This window comes from Canis lupus, chromosome 14 (genome assembly GCF_011100685.1).
Source record: "Canis lupus familiaris isolate Mischka breed German Shepherd chromosome 14, alternate assembly UU_Cfam_GSD_1.0, whole genome shotgun sequence".
Taxonomy (NCBI): domain Eukaryota; kingdom Metazoa; phylum Chordata; class Mammalia; order Carnivora; family Canidae; genus Canis; species Canis lupus.
In genome coordinates, this window is record NC_049235.1 from 1,241,362 (window position 1) to 1,254,453 (window position 13,092).

At 41.0% G+C, this 13,092-nt stretch overlaps 1 protein-coding gene across 1 annotated transcript; it reads right to left on the reverse strand.

The window, feature by feature from the left end:
• Window positions 1-11,648: 11,648 nt before the first annotated feature.
• Window positions 11,649-12,593, reverse strand: OR2W3 (olfactory receptor family 2 subfamily W member 3). The gene has a single exon (NM_001388984.1). It carries the CDS (start codon window positions 12,591-12,593, stop codon window positions 11,649-11,651), a length of 945 nt encoding a protein of 314 aa, NP_001375913.1.
• Between the last annotated feature and the right edge of the window lie 499 nt (window positions 12,594-13,092).

The following is a 13,092-nucleotide window of genomic DNA, read 5'->3' on the forward strand; positions in this document are numbered from 1 at the left end:
TTCATCCATTTTGAGTTTATCTTTGTGTATGGTGCAAGAGAGTGGTCTAGTTTCATTCTTCTGCATGTGGATGTCCAATTTTCCCAGCACCATTTATTGAAGAGACTGTCTTTCTTCCAGTGGATAGTCTTTCCTCCTTTATCGAATATTAGTTGACCATAAAGTTGAGGGTCCCCTCCTGGATTCTCTATTCTGTTCCATTGATCTACATGTCTCTTTTTGTGCCAGTAACACACTATCTTGATGACCACAGCTCTGTGGTACAACCTGAAATCTGGCATTGTGATGCCCCCAGCTATGGTTCTCTTTTTTAATACTCCCCTGGCTATTCGGGGTCTTTTCTGATTCCACACAAATCTTAAAATAATCTGTTCTAACTCTCTGAAGAAAGTCCATGGTATTTTGATAGGAATTGCATTAAACGTGTAAATTGCCCTGGGTAACATTGACATTTTCACAGTATTACTTCTGCCAATCCATGAGCATGGAATATTTTTCCATCTCTTTGAGTCTTCTTCAATTTCTTTCATAAGTGTTCTATAGTTTTTAGGGTATAGATCCTTTACCTCTTTGGTTAGGTTTATTCCTAGGTATCTTATGCTTTTGGGTGCAATTGTAAATGGGTTTGAGTCCTTAATTTCTCTTTCTTCAGTCTCATTGTTAGTGTATAGAAATGCCACTGATTTCTGGGCATTGATTTTGTATCCTGCCACGCTGCCAAATTGCTGTATGAGTTCTAGCCATCTTGGGGTGGAGTCTTTTGGGTTCTCTACTTAGAGTATCATGTGATGGGCGAAGAGGGAGAGTTTGACTTCTTCTTTGCCAATTTGAATGCCTTTAATGTCTTTTTGTTGTCTGATTGCTGAGGCTAGGACTTCCAGTACTATGTTGAATAGCAGTGGTCAGAGTGGACATCCCTGTCTTGTTCCTGATCTTAGGGGAAAGGCTCCCAGTGCATCCTCATTGAGAATTTTATTTGCTGTGGGTTTTTCATAGATGGCTTTTAAGATGTTGAGGAATGTTCCCTCTATCCCTACACTCTGAAGAGTTTTGATCAGGCATGGATGCTGTATTCTCTCAAATGCTTTCTCTGCATCTATTGAGAGGATCATATGGTTCTTGGTTTTTCTCTCGCTGATATGATGAATCACATTGATTGTTTTACGAGTGTTGAACCAGCCTTGTGTCCCAGGAATAAATCCTACTTGTTCATGGTGAATAATTTTCTTAATGTACAGTTGGATCCTATTGGCTAGAATCTTGTTGAGAATTTTTGCATCCATGTTCATCAGGGATATTGGTCTGTAATTCTCCTTTTTGGAGGCGTCTTTGTCTGGTTTTGGAATTAAGGTGATGCTGGCCTCATAGAATGAATTTGGAAGTACTCCATCTCTTTCTATCTTTCTGAACAGCTTTAGAGTAGGTATGCATTCTACTTTAAACGTTTGATAGAATTCCCCTGGGAAGCCATCTGGCCCTGGACTTTTGTGTCTTGGGAGGTTTTTGATGACTGCTTCAATTTCCTCCCTGGTTAATGGCCTGTTCAGGTTTTCTATTTCTTACTGATCTAGTTTTGGTAATTGTGGCTTTCCAGAAATGCATCCGTTTCTTCTAGATTGCCTAATTTATTGGCGTATAGCTGTTCATAATATGTTTTTAAAATTGTTTGTATTTAAAAAAAATTGTTTGTATTTCCTTGGTGTTGGTAGTCTCTCTTTTGTCATTCATGATTTTATTAATTTGAGTCTTCTCTCTCTTCTTTTTAATAAGGCTGGCTAATGGTTTATCTAACTTATTAATTCTTTCAAAGAACCAACTCCTGGTTTTGTTGATCTGTTCCACGGTTCTTCTGGTCTCGATTTAGTTGAGTTCTGCTTGAATTTTTATTAACTCTCTTCTTCTGCTGGGTGTAGGATCTAGTTGCTGTTTTTTCGATAGCTCCTTTAGGTGTAAGGTTAGCTTTTGTATTTGAGTTCTTTCCAACTTTTGGATGGATGCTTGTATTGCGGTATATTTACCCCTCAGCACTGCTTTTGCTGTATCCCAAAGATTTTGAACGATTGTATCTTCATTCTTATTAGTTTCCATGAATCTTTTTATTTCTTCCTTAATTTCCTGGTTGACCCTGACCCTTTTATCTTTTAGCAGGATGGTCCTTAACCTCCATGTGTTTTAAGTCCTTCCAAATTTCTTGTTGTGATTTAGCTCTAATTTCAAGGCATTATGGTCTGAGAATATGCAGGGGACAATCCCAATCTTTTGGTATCAGTTAAGACCTGATTTGTGACCCAGTATGTGGTCTATACTGGAGAAAGTTCCATGAGCACTTGAGAAGAATGTGTATTCAGTTGAGTTTGGATGTAAAGTTCTGTAGATATCTGTGAAATCCATCTGGTCCAATGTATCATTTAAAGCTCTCGTTTCCTTGCAAATGTTTTGTTTAGAACACCTCTCGAGGGGGTCCGTAGGTGGCGCAGTGGTTTGGTGCCTGCCTTTGGCTCAGGGCGCGATCCTGGAGACCTGGGATCGAATCCCATGTTGGGCTCCCGGTGCATGGAGCCTGCTTCTCCCTCTGCCTGTGTCTCTGTCTCTCTCTCTCTGACTATCGTAAATAAATAATAAAAAAAAAATTTAGAAGACCTATCGAGTGTAGAAAGCGCTAGATTGAAGTCACCAAGTGTAAGTGTATTATTATCTAAGTATGTCTTAACTTTGGTTGTTAATTGATATATTTGGCAGCTTCCCCATTCGGGGCACATATATTGAGGATTGTGAAGTCCTCTTGTTGGATAGATCCATTAAGTATGATATAGTGTCCCTCTTCATCTCTCACTACAGTCTTTGGGGTAAGTTTTAGTTTATCTGATATAAGGATGGCTACCCCTGCTTTCTTTTGAGGACCATTCGAATGGTAAATGGTTCTCCAACCTTTTATTTTCAGGCTGTAGGTGTCCCTTCTGTCTAAAATGAGTCTCTTGTAGACAGCAAATAGGTGGGTCCTTCTTTTTTATCCAGTCTGACGCCCTGCACCGTTTGATGGGTCATTAAGCTCATTCACGTTTAGAGTTACTATTGAAAGATATGAGTTTAGTGTCATCATGATATCTATTCAGTCCCTGTGGATTGTTCCTTTGGACTTCTTCTTAAAGGGGAATTTTGAGAGTCCCCCTTAAAATTTTGTGTAGAACTGGTTTGGAGGTCACATATTCTTTTCAGTTCCTGCCTGTCTTGGAAGCTCTTTATCTCTCCTTCCATTCTGAATGAGAGAGAGACTTGCTGGATAAAGTATTTTTGGTTACATCTTCTATTCATTTAGGACCCTGAATATATCCTGCCAGCCCTTTCTGGCCTGCTAGGTCTCTGTGGAGAAGTCTGGTGTTACCCTAATACTTCTCCCCATAAAATTCAGGGATTTCTTGTCTCTTGCTGCTTTAAGGATCTTCTCTTTATCTTTGGAATTTGCAAGCTTCACTATTCAATGTTGAGGTGTTGAACGGTTTTTATTGATTTTAGGGGGGGGAATCTCTCTATCTCCTGGATCTGAATGCCTGTTTCCCTTCCCAGATTAGGAAAGTTTTCAGCTATGACTTGTTCAAATACATTTTCTGGACCTCTGTCCCTTTTGGCACCCTCGGCAACCCCAGTTTAACATAGGTTTTTCTTCCTCAGGCTGTCATTTATTTCCCTTAATCTATCCTCATGATCTTTTAATTGTTTGTCTCTTTCTTCCTCAGTTTCCCTCTTTGCCATCAACTTGTCTTCTATGTTACTCACTCGTTCTTCCACCTCATTAACCCTCTTCGTTAGGACTTCTAGTTTGGATTGTATCTCATTCAATTGGTTTTTAATTTCTGCCTGATTAGATCTAAATTCTGCAGTCATGAAGTCTCTTGAGTCCTTTATGCTTTTTTCTAGAGCCACCAGTAGCTTTATAATAGTGCTTCTGAATTGGCTTTCTGACATTGAATTGTAATCCAAATTTTGTAACCCTGTGGTAGAGAGGACTGTTTCTGATTCTTTCTTCTGAGGTTAGGTTTTCCTTCTAGTCATTTTGCTCAGTGCAGAGTGGCTGAAAACAAGTTGTATTGGGAAAAGGAGAAAAAGATAGGAGAGAAGGAAGGAAAAACAAAGAAAAAGAAAAAAGAAAAAAGGAAGAAAAAAAGAGAAGAAAAAGAGAAAGAAAAAGAAAGAAAGAAAAAAAGGGGTGGGGAAGCAAACAGAAATCAAAAAGCAAAAAAAAAAAAAAAAAAAAAAAAAAAAAAAAAAAAACCACTCGGGAGTATCCTCTGATTCTGTATACTGTAAGTCCCTTCACTTCCCCTGGAACTTTCCAGTGCTGCTTCATCAATAATTTGTTTTTCCCCTGTCTATCTAGCTAGTCGTCTGGGGGAGGGGCCTGTTGTGCTGATTTTCAGGTGTTAGCACTTGGGGGAGCTGCTCTGCCCCCTGCCTGGTGCAGGGCTCAGTGGGGGATGTTTATCCCGTGAGGCCCCAGGAGGAACAACCTCAGTGGCGGGGCCAGCTCTGGAGCCCTGGAGTCAGCTCCCGCAGTAGCTCCGGAGCTCTCTGTCTGCAGGGCCTGGAGGCTCCGGGGCGGGCCGCTGATCTGCTCAGCTGGGGGCAGGAGCATCCTTGCTGTCCTGAGCCCGCCCGGCCTCTGCCTGTCCCGGGGGAGGCCGGATCCTGGGCTGTGTCCCGGCGCCCTGTGCTCCGGGGCCTGTGCTGTTGGATTCGCGCTCCCGCCCCGCAGCCCCCTCCGCGGAGCCGCCCCCGAGCCCCCAGAGCTGCTCCGGGTCCCCCGTGCGCGCTGCAGCCCTTAGGGAGCTCGGCGCACTCTCCCGGGGCGCAGGTGTCTGTTAGTGTCCTCGGGAGCCCGAGGGCATCCCCGCCCTCCTGGGTCCTGCTCTAACTCCCTGCGAGCCCCTTTCCGCCCGGGAAGGTCGGTGCAGCTCCTGCTCCTCCGGGACGGGGCTCTCCTGTCCTGGGGACACTAGCCCTGGTCTCAGCCCGGCTCCTCTCAGGGCCCCTCCCCCTTGGAGGCCTTTTGTTTCTTTATTTCTCCCCCCCCCCTGGCCTTTTTAGAGGCGCAAACTCTTCTCACTGTAGCATTCCAGCTGTTGTCTCTAAATCTCAGGCTGAATTTGTAGATTTTCAGAATGATTTGAAGGTTATGTAGTAATTTGTTGGGGACAGGTGACTTGTGGACCCTACTCTTCTGCCATCTTGCCCTTATGTACCTCCTTTTTAGTACAGCCTTTTTAATTTAATTTAATTTAATTTAATTTAATTTAATTTATTATTTTATTTTATTTTGTTATTTTATATTTTTGCCTTTTGTGAAATCTTTTGCTTCAGCTGACCACACCAGTATTTGCTGTTCCTATACTTCTTCCTTTGGTTTTATTAACTAGATTGTTTTAACCAATATTCTAAAAAGCAATTTCCCGATGCATATCTGTCATAGACTCTACATAGAAGTTCACACTGTTTTATATAAATGAGTCTCCAAAAGAACTGTGACTCAACATGTTCAAATCATACTCAAAATTTGCAAGCTTGAAGCACCTCATTGGCTCAGTCAGCAGAACTAGTAGCTCTTAATCTTGGAGTCATGTTGGGCATAGAGCTTACTTAAAAAATGCACCCCCTGAAATTTTGCAACCTGCACAGAGATACCTGACCCCAACTGTATCACTTGTGTTTCTTTCATCTAGCAGTTTCACATCTGTAATTATTTTGCTTATTTATATTGCATATCTATGTGTGTGAGTGTGTATGTGTGTGTCCAATATTATCCAATTGCAAGGACCTTAGCAGTTATATTTGCTGCTGTAACTCTTATTAAACCCAAGTTTGGCTACTTGTCACTCAAGAGATTGAAAATAATATGAACTTTTTCCCCGAGCCAGCCACCACTGGGAAAGGTAGACTCTTGTCCCAAAGCCACATTTGTAGTTTCTGTCTAGGCCAGAGGGTTTTAAAGGGATGGGTGTTGTCAATCAGTGAGGGGGTACACTTGTCTCTACTATTTCCTGATTATGAGTAGATTTAGCAATGGCTATTTAGGTTTCAGTGGTTGAGTGTGATCCAAGAGGTCTAATTCATGTTCTGTGGCACACAGAGGCTTTCTTTTCTCCTTTGCAAAAGGAGTGTAAGATTTATAGAAACACAAGAAAGGTTAGAAAATCAATCATATAAACTTAAGAATGAGTTAGGGATAAACAGGGCTAGGCAGGGCTAGGTAAAGGGCCATGGAAGCAGGCTCACAGAAATCCCTAAAATGCTGAGATATAAGGAAACCAGAGATAGTGGAGCAAGCCAGACCACCTTGGCCTAGGTGTGGGCAGGGAGGGTGTCTTTCTATGATGGTCATCTGTAACCAACATAGAATAACTAGACCCCAAAGAAGAAGTGAGCCATTGAAGATGTTACCACCAGTCCTAACTCAAACCAAGACAGCACAAGAATCTCAAGGCTATGAGCTTCCCAGTCAATTCTCAATAAAAGGCTGCCAATACAAGAGCTCAGTGGCAACCCTGTTGGCAGCCCTCTCACTCTTGAGAGCTTTCTCTATATCTTTACTTAATAAACTTCTGTCTCTTTACTCTCTCTCTCCTGTGTCCACAAGATTCATTTTTTGACTCCGTGAGGCAAGAACCGAGCTCTCCTGTATCAAGAATACCTTTTAAAGATCACCATACTAGTTTATAACGATCAAAGTGGCTTCATAACTCTAGTCTCTGAAAGAATAGAAAAGCACATTTTAGGTGTTTACATCTTTCTTCAATTAATGAGTGCATCAGTAGATGGAAGATATAGTTGTGGTTCCCCTTGGCAATAATTACAATGAAAACAAATATTGTTGACTGGTATGATAGGTGAGAACAAATCCAGTGATTATGAAATCTCCTTTGGCAGGATGGTGTGGAGCAAAACACAACTAAGTAGGATTTCCTGGTACATGCCTCAATTTACTTCTTCAGATGCCTGTGTCTTTTGTGAAAATGTGATCTTTGACATTGATCACAATAGAAGAGCCAAGGTTAGAAACATCAGTGCCAAAAAGAAGGTTACAGTTGTAATGATTCAAGAGAGATTTTTTTTCTTAAGAGATTTTTTTTATAGATCTTGGAAACTAGCCCTTTATCTGATACGTCATTTGCAAATATCTTCTCCCATTCTGTAGGTTGTCTTTGAGTTTTGTTGACTGTATCTTTTGCTGTTCAAAAGCTTCTTATCTTGATGAAGTCCCAATAGTTCATTTTTTCTTTTGTTTCTCTTGCCTTCATGGATGAATCTTGCAAGAAGTTACTGTGGCTGAGTTCAAAAAGGGTGTTGCCTGTGTTTTCCTCTAGGATTTTGATGGAATCTTGTCTCACATTAAGATCTTTCATCCAAAAAAAAATCTTTCATCCATTTTGAGTTTATCTTTGTGTACGGTGCAAGAGAGTGGTCTAGTTTCATTCTTCTGCATGTGGATGTCCAATTTTCGCAGCACCATTTATTGAAGAGACTGATTTTCTTCCAGCAGTATTTGGAATAAACAATTGGGAAGGGTGGATGGAATTGAGAAGGAGGACCTTACAATAATCAGATGTTTGGAATGTGGAATTACAAACAACTTTATTTTTTGAAACTGGACAAATAGGTGTGACAAAGGTAGAATTTAAAGAACCCATGTGGAAAAAAAAATAAAGAACCCATGTGGGGAAGCCTGGGTGCCTCAGCAGTTGAGCATCTGCCGTTGGCTCAGGTCCTGATCTGGGGTCCTAGGATCGACTCCCACATCAGACTTTCTGCAGGGAGTCTGCTTCTCTGTCTGCCCGTGTCTCTGCCTCTCTCTGTGTGTCTCTCATAAAGAATAAATAAAATCTTTTAAAAAAAGAGCCCATGTGGAGTGGAAAATTTGATATCAGCATATATGGACTCCATTGATTCATAAGTTTTATGGTTATTGAGTATAAAATATGTAATAAATAAGCCAAAGAGTATGGCATATTTCTTATTTGAGGGAATGCTAAAATCCCCAAAATAATCATAGGAAGCAATATGAATGACTTTATTTCCACTATTGTCACCCAATGGGGGTAGATTATATATACATTACTTGTAGTATACTTCCCAAGCAACTATTCTATCTTAAAAGCACACACACACACACAACACATGCAGGTATGCAAAAATGCAGATATAACACATATGTCTGTATATATATTGTCAAGGACTAAGAATTACTGCTCCCTTTAAGGTCCTTTTAGCTTAAAAATCAAATTGACATGAGTCAGATTAACAGTAGAAAATCAAGTTAATAGTGGATATAAGGGAAATCCACACAGATACAGAAATTCCAAAGGCAGTGAGGCAATATGAAGCCTAAGAGCTAAGGAGAAGGATAGGGTCTGAGAATATAAAGGAGAGGAGATGCTTGGAAATCAAATGTTTCACTATTATGTAGATACGTGTTTAAGTAAAGAAGAATCTCTCTTAATAGCTCTCTTCCTAATACAGGCAGGTAGTTGAGGTGAGAGATAAAAAACTTTTCCAGAATCTACTGGGTTTTGATTAATGTTTATGCCAGACTGGCCTATTTGGGGTAGTCCGCCCTTTGCCCATATTGTATTATGTGTATGTATTTTACCTACATGTGTGTACTATGAAAAAAAAAGCCATAAGACATGGATTAGATAGCTATGTAAGTATGTACACTTTTTTAGATAGAAAATGTTTTTTTAATAATAAATTAATTTTTTACTCGTGTTCAATTTGCCAACTTACAGAATAACACCCAGCGCTCATCCCGTCAAGTGCCCCCCTCAGTGCCCGTCACCCATTCACCCCGCCGCCCTCCTCCCCCCACCACCACCCCCAGTTCGTTTCCCAGAGTTAGGAGTCTTTATGTTCCCTCTCCCTTTCTGATATTTCCCACACATTTGTTCTCCCTTCCCTTATATTCCCTTTCACTATTATTTATATTCCCCAAATAAATGAGAACATATAATGTTTGTCCTTCTCCGACTGACTTACTTCATTCATCATAATACCCTCCAGTTCCATCCATGTTGAAGCAAATGGTGGGTATTTGTCATTTCTAATGGCTGAGTAATATTCCATTGTATACATAAACCACATCTTCTTTATCCATTCATCTTTCGATGGACACCGAGGCTTCTTCCACAGTTTGGCTATTGTGGACATTGCTGCTAGAAACATTGGGGTGCAGGTGTCCCAGCCTTTCATTGCATCTGTATCTTTGGGGTAAATCCCCAACAATGCAATTGCTGGGTCGTAGGGCAGGTCTATTTTTAACTCTTTGAGGAACCTTCACACAGTTTTCCAGAGTGGCTGCACCAGTTCACATTCCCACCAACAGTGTAAGAGGGTTACCCTTTCTCCGATTCCTCTCCAACATTTGTGGTTTCCTGCCTTGCTAATTTTTCCCATTCTCACTGGTGTGAGGTGGTATCTCCTTGTGGTTTTGATTTGTATTTCCCTGATGGCAAGTGATGCAGAGCATTTTCTCATGTGCTGGCCATGGGTATGTCTTCCTCTGTGAGATTTCTGTTCATGTCTTTTGCCCATTTCATGATTGGATTGTCTGTTTCTGTGGTGTTGAGTTTAATAAGTTCTTTATAGATCTTGGAAACTAGCCCTTTATCTGATAGGTCATTTGCAAATATCTTCTCCCATTCTGTAAGTTGTCTTTTAGTTTTGTTGACTGTATCCTTTGCTGTGCAAAAGCTTCTTATCTTGATGAAGTCCCAATAGGTCATTTTTGCTTTTGTTTCTTTTGCCTTCGTGGATGTATCTTGCAAGAAGTTACTGTGGCCGAGTTCAAAAAGGATGTTGCCTGTGTTCTTCTCTAGGATTTTGATGGAATCTTGTCTCATATTTAGATCTGTCATCCATTTTGAGTTTATCTTTGTGTATGGTGAAAGAGAGTGGTCTAGTTTCATTCTTCTCCATGTAGATGTCCTATTTTCCCAGCACCATTTATTGAAGAGACTGTCTTTCTTCCAATCGATAGTCTTTCCACCTTTATCAAATATTAGTTGACCATAAAGTTCAGGGTCCACTTCTGGGTTCTGTATTCTGTTCCATTCATCTATGTGTCTGTTTTTTTGCCAGTACCACACTGTCTTGATGACCACAGCTTTGTAGTACAACCTGAAATCTGGCATTGTGATGCCCCCAGATATGGTTTTCATTTTAAATTTCCCCTGGCTATTCGGGGTCTTTTCTGATTCCACAGAAATCTTAAAATAATTTGTTCTAACTCTCTGAAGAAAGTCCATGGTATTTTGATAGAGATTGCATTAAACGTGTAAATTGTCCTGGGTAACATAGACATTTTCACAATATTAATTCTGCCAATCCATGAGCATGGAATATTTTTCCATCTCTTTGTGTCCTAGCCTCAGCAATCACACAACAAGAAGACATTAGAGGCATTCAAATTGGCAAAGAAGAAGTCAAACTCTCCCTCTTCACCGATGACATTATACTCTACATAGAAAACCCAAAAGCCTCCACCCCAAGATTGCTAGAACTCATACAGCAATTTAGTAGCGTGGCAGGATACAAAATCAATGCCCAGAAATCAGTGGCATTTCTAGACACTAACAATGAGACTGAAGAAAGAGAAATTAAGGAATCAATCCCATTTACAATTGCACCCAAAAGCATAAGATACCTAGGAATAAACCTAACCAAAGCAGTAAAGCATCTGTACCCTAAAAACTATAGAACACTTCTGAAAGAAATTGAGGCAGACCTAAAGGGTTTTGACACTACTTAAATGCTTAAGGATTTTCATTCTTTAAAAATTAATGTAACAGTAGAAACTCAGACAAAACTTGACGTAAATCTCTGGTTCATTTCTTCTTGAGCAAAGAATGATTTATTGTAAAGCATCAAGTGCCACATAGGTAAAATGAAAACAGTGAAAATCATGCTGATCTTTGACAAATGCAGAGAAGATTAGAGGTTTAAGAGCACCTGACTCACAGCATTAACTTGATAAACAGGTTTTTCTCAGTAATGAAAAAAAAACATATCTGAAAATTTAATGATCCATTAAGACTAAAATGTCCGTTATGTCATTTATATACTTCTTGGTTTATCTACAATTTAAACCAGACTTTGGGATAATGCTAAAGATTGGGGACAAAAGGTAGGAAAACAAAGAACATGACTTGATGAAAGGCTTTGGATGAGAATTTGAAAAAAAAGTGCAATGTGTTAAAATAGCCCATGTTTGATGGCTGTCAGATAAATTATCAGTCCATGATCATTCTGACTGAAGGACCCAAAAATTTGTTAACAAATTAAAAACAAACAAAAACCAAGGCAAAATTCTGAGTAAGGAAAGTAGTTTCCTCTTTGGCACTCTTGTGTAAGTTGTGAAAAATCTTTGTAACTACTCATCACAGTGATCTTCAGATCTGGATTATAGATCATTTGGTGGGTTTTGAATGCTATGTGTTGTACAGTTCACTCATTAAAATATTATTGGAACTGAAACAGTTATAGATGTCTAAGAAAAGCTATATAAGTTTGAAAGGACAAGTTAAGAGCAGGTCTGATCCAACAGGTCCAGATGCCATCACTGGCTGCTGAGCAGGTGACAACCAGATGGAGATATCTATCTCTCAACACTTCCCCACCTCTCTTTTACCCAGCAGGAGCCTCTGCAGAGCCACCTTCACTTCCTTGTTTCTGAGGGTGTAGATCAGGGGGTTCAGAAGTGGTGTGACAATGTTGTAGAAGAGAGTGAGGAACTTTCCCTGGTCCTGGGAAGAGCTGTTTCCTGGTTGCATGTACATGTAGATGATGTTTCCATAGAAAAGAGAGACCACTGTGAGATGGGAGCCACAGGTGTTGAAGGCCTTCTGTCTTCCTGATACTGACTGAATGTGTAACACAGCTCTCATAATATAGCTGTAAGACACCAGAATGAACACCAGGGGGGAAAGCACAATGCCCACTGCCAGGACAAAGATAGTGCCCTCGATGGCAGCTGTATTGACACAAGCCATCCGGATCAGGGCAGGCACTTCACACAGGAAGTGGTCCACACTGCGATGCCCACAGCGGGGTAAGTGCAGAGTGACTGGGGACATGGCCAAGGAGTTGGCCACCCCACAGCTCCAGGCCACTGACACCAAGCCCACGCAGAGGCGCGGATTCATGATCACCATGTAGTGGAGGGGTTTGCAGACTGCAACAAACCGGTCATATGCCATGACAGCCAGGAGTAGGCACTCCACACCACCCAAACCCAGAAATAGGAAGAGCTGAATGGCACAGCCTGTGTAGCTGATGGTCTTGTCATGTCCATTCAGGTTATACAACAACTGAGGGATGGAGCTGGTGGTGAAACCGAGGTCCAGGAACGATAGGTGAGTGAGAAAGAAGTACATGGGAGTGTGGAGGTGGGGGTCCAGCCGGGACACCAAGATGATGGTGGTGTTGCCCACAAGGGTCAGGAGATATGCAATGAGAATGACCACAAACAGGATCCTCTCCAGGTAGGGGCGATCAGAAAACCCCAGAAGGATGAAATTTCCCTGAGTGCTCTCATTGGTCCCACCCATCTCTACTGTACCTGAAGAGAAATATTGATACTAATAATAGTAGCACCTGTGATAAGAGAACACTTACAATGACTCAAACATTCTTTCATGCTTTTTTTTACATTTATTTAGTCATTTAACCTCCAACAACAGTGATATGGAGCTGGCATTCTTTCTATCCCTGACTTACAGAAGGGGAAACTGAAACATATGTGTTAAGCAAATGATCATATTCCAGAAAGTAGCCGAGCTGATTTTGATCCCAGGAAATTGAACGTAGAATACTCAATCTTTACTGCTGGAACTGATTCTAATTCCAATGACCAGAGAGAAAATGCTGCTATGGTCCAACCTTTGATTCCTATGAAGAGCCAATGTCCTAAGCTCCTGCTCAGTATCTGGGTAGTTCAGTCAGTTAAGTGCCTTCAGTTCAAGTCATCATCTCCAGGTCCTGGTATCCCCCCTGCCCAGTGGAAGTCTGATTCTCCATCATGCTCTTCCCTTCCCCCCATGCTCTCTC

Coding starts and splice junctions, on each gene's coding strand:
- OR2W3 (NM_001388984.1), bottom strand. CDS start 12,593: ATGGGTGGGACCAATGAGAGCACTCAGGGAAATTTCATCCTTCTGGGG.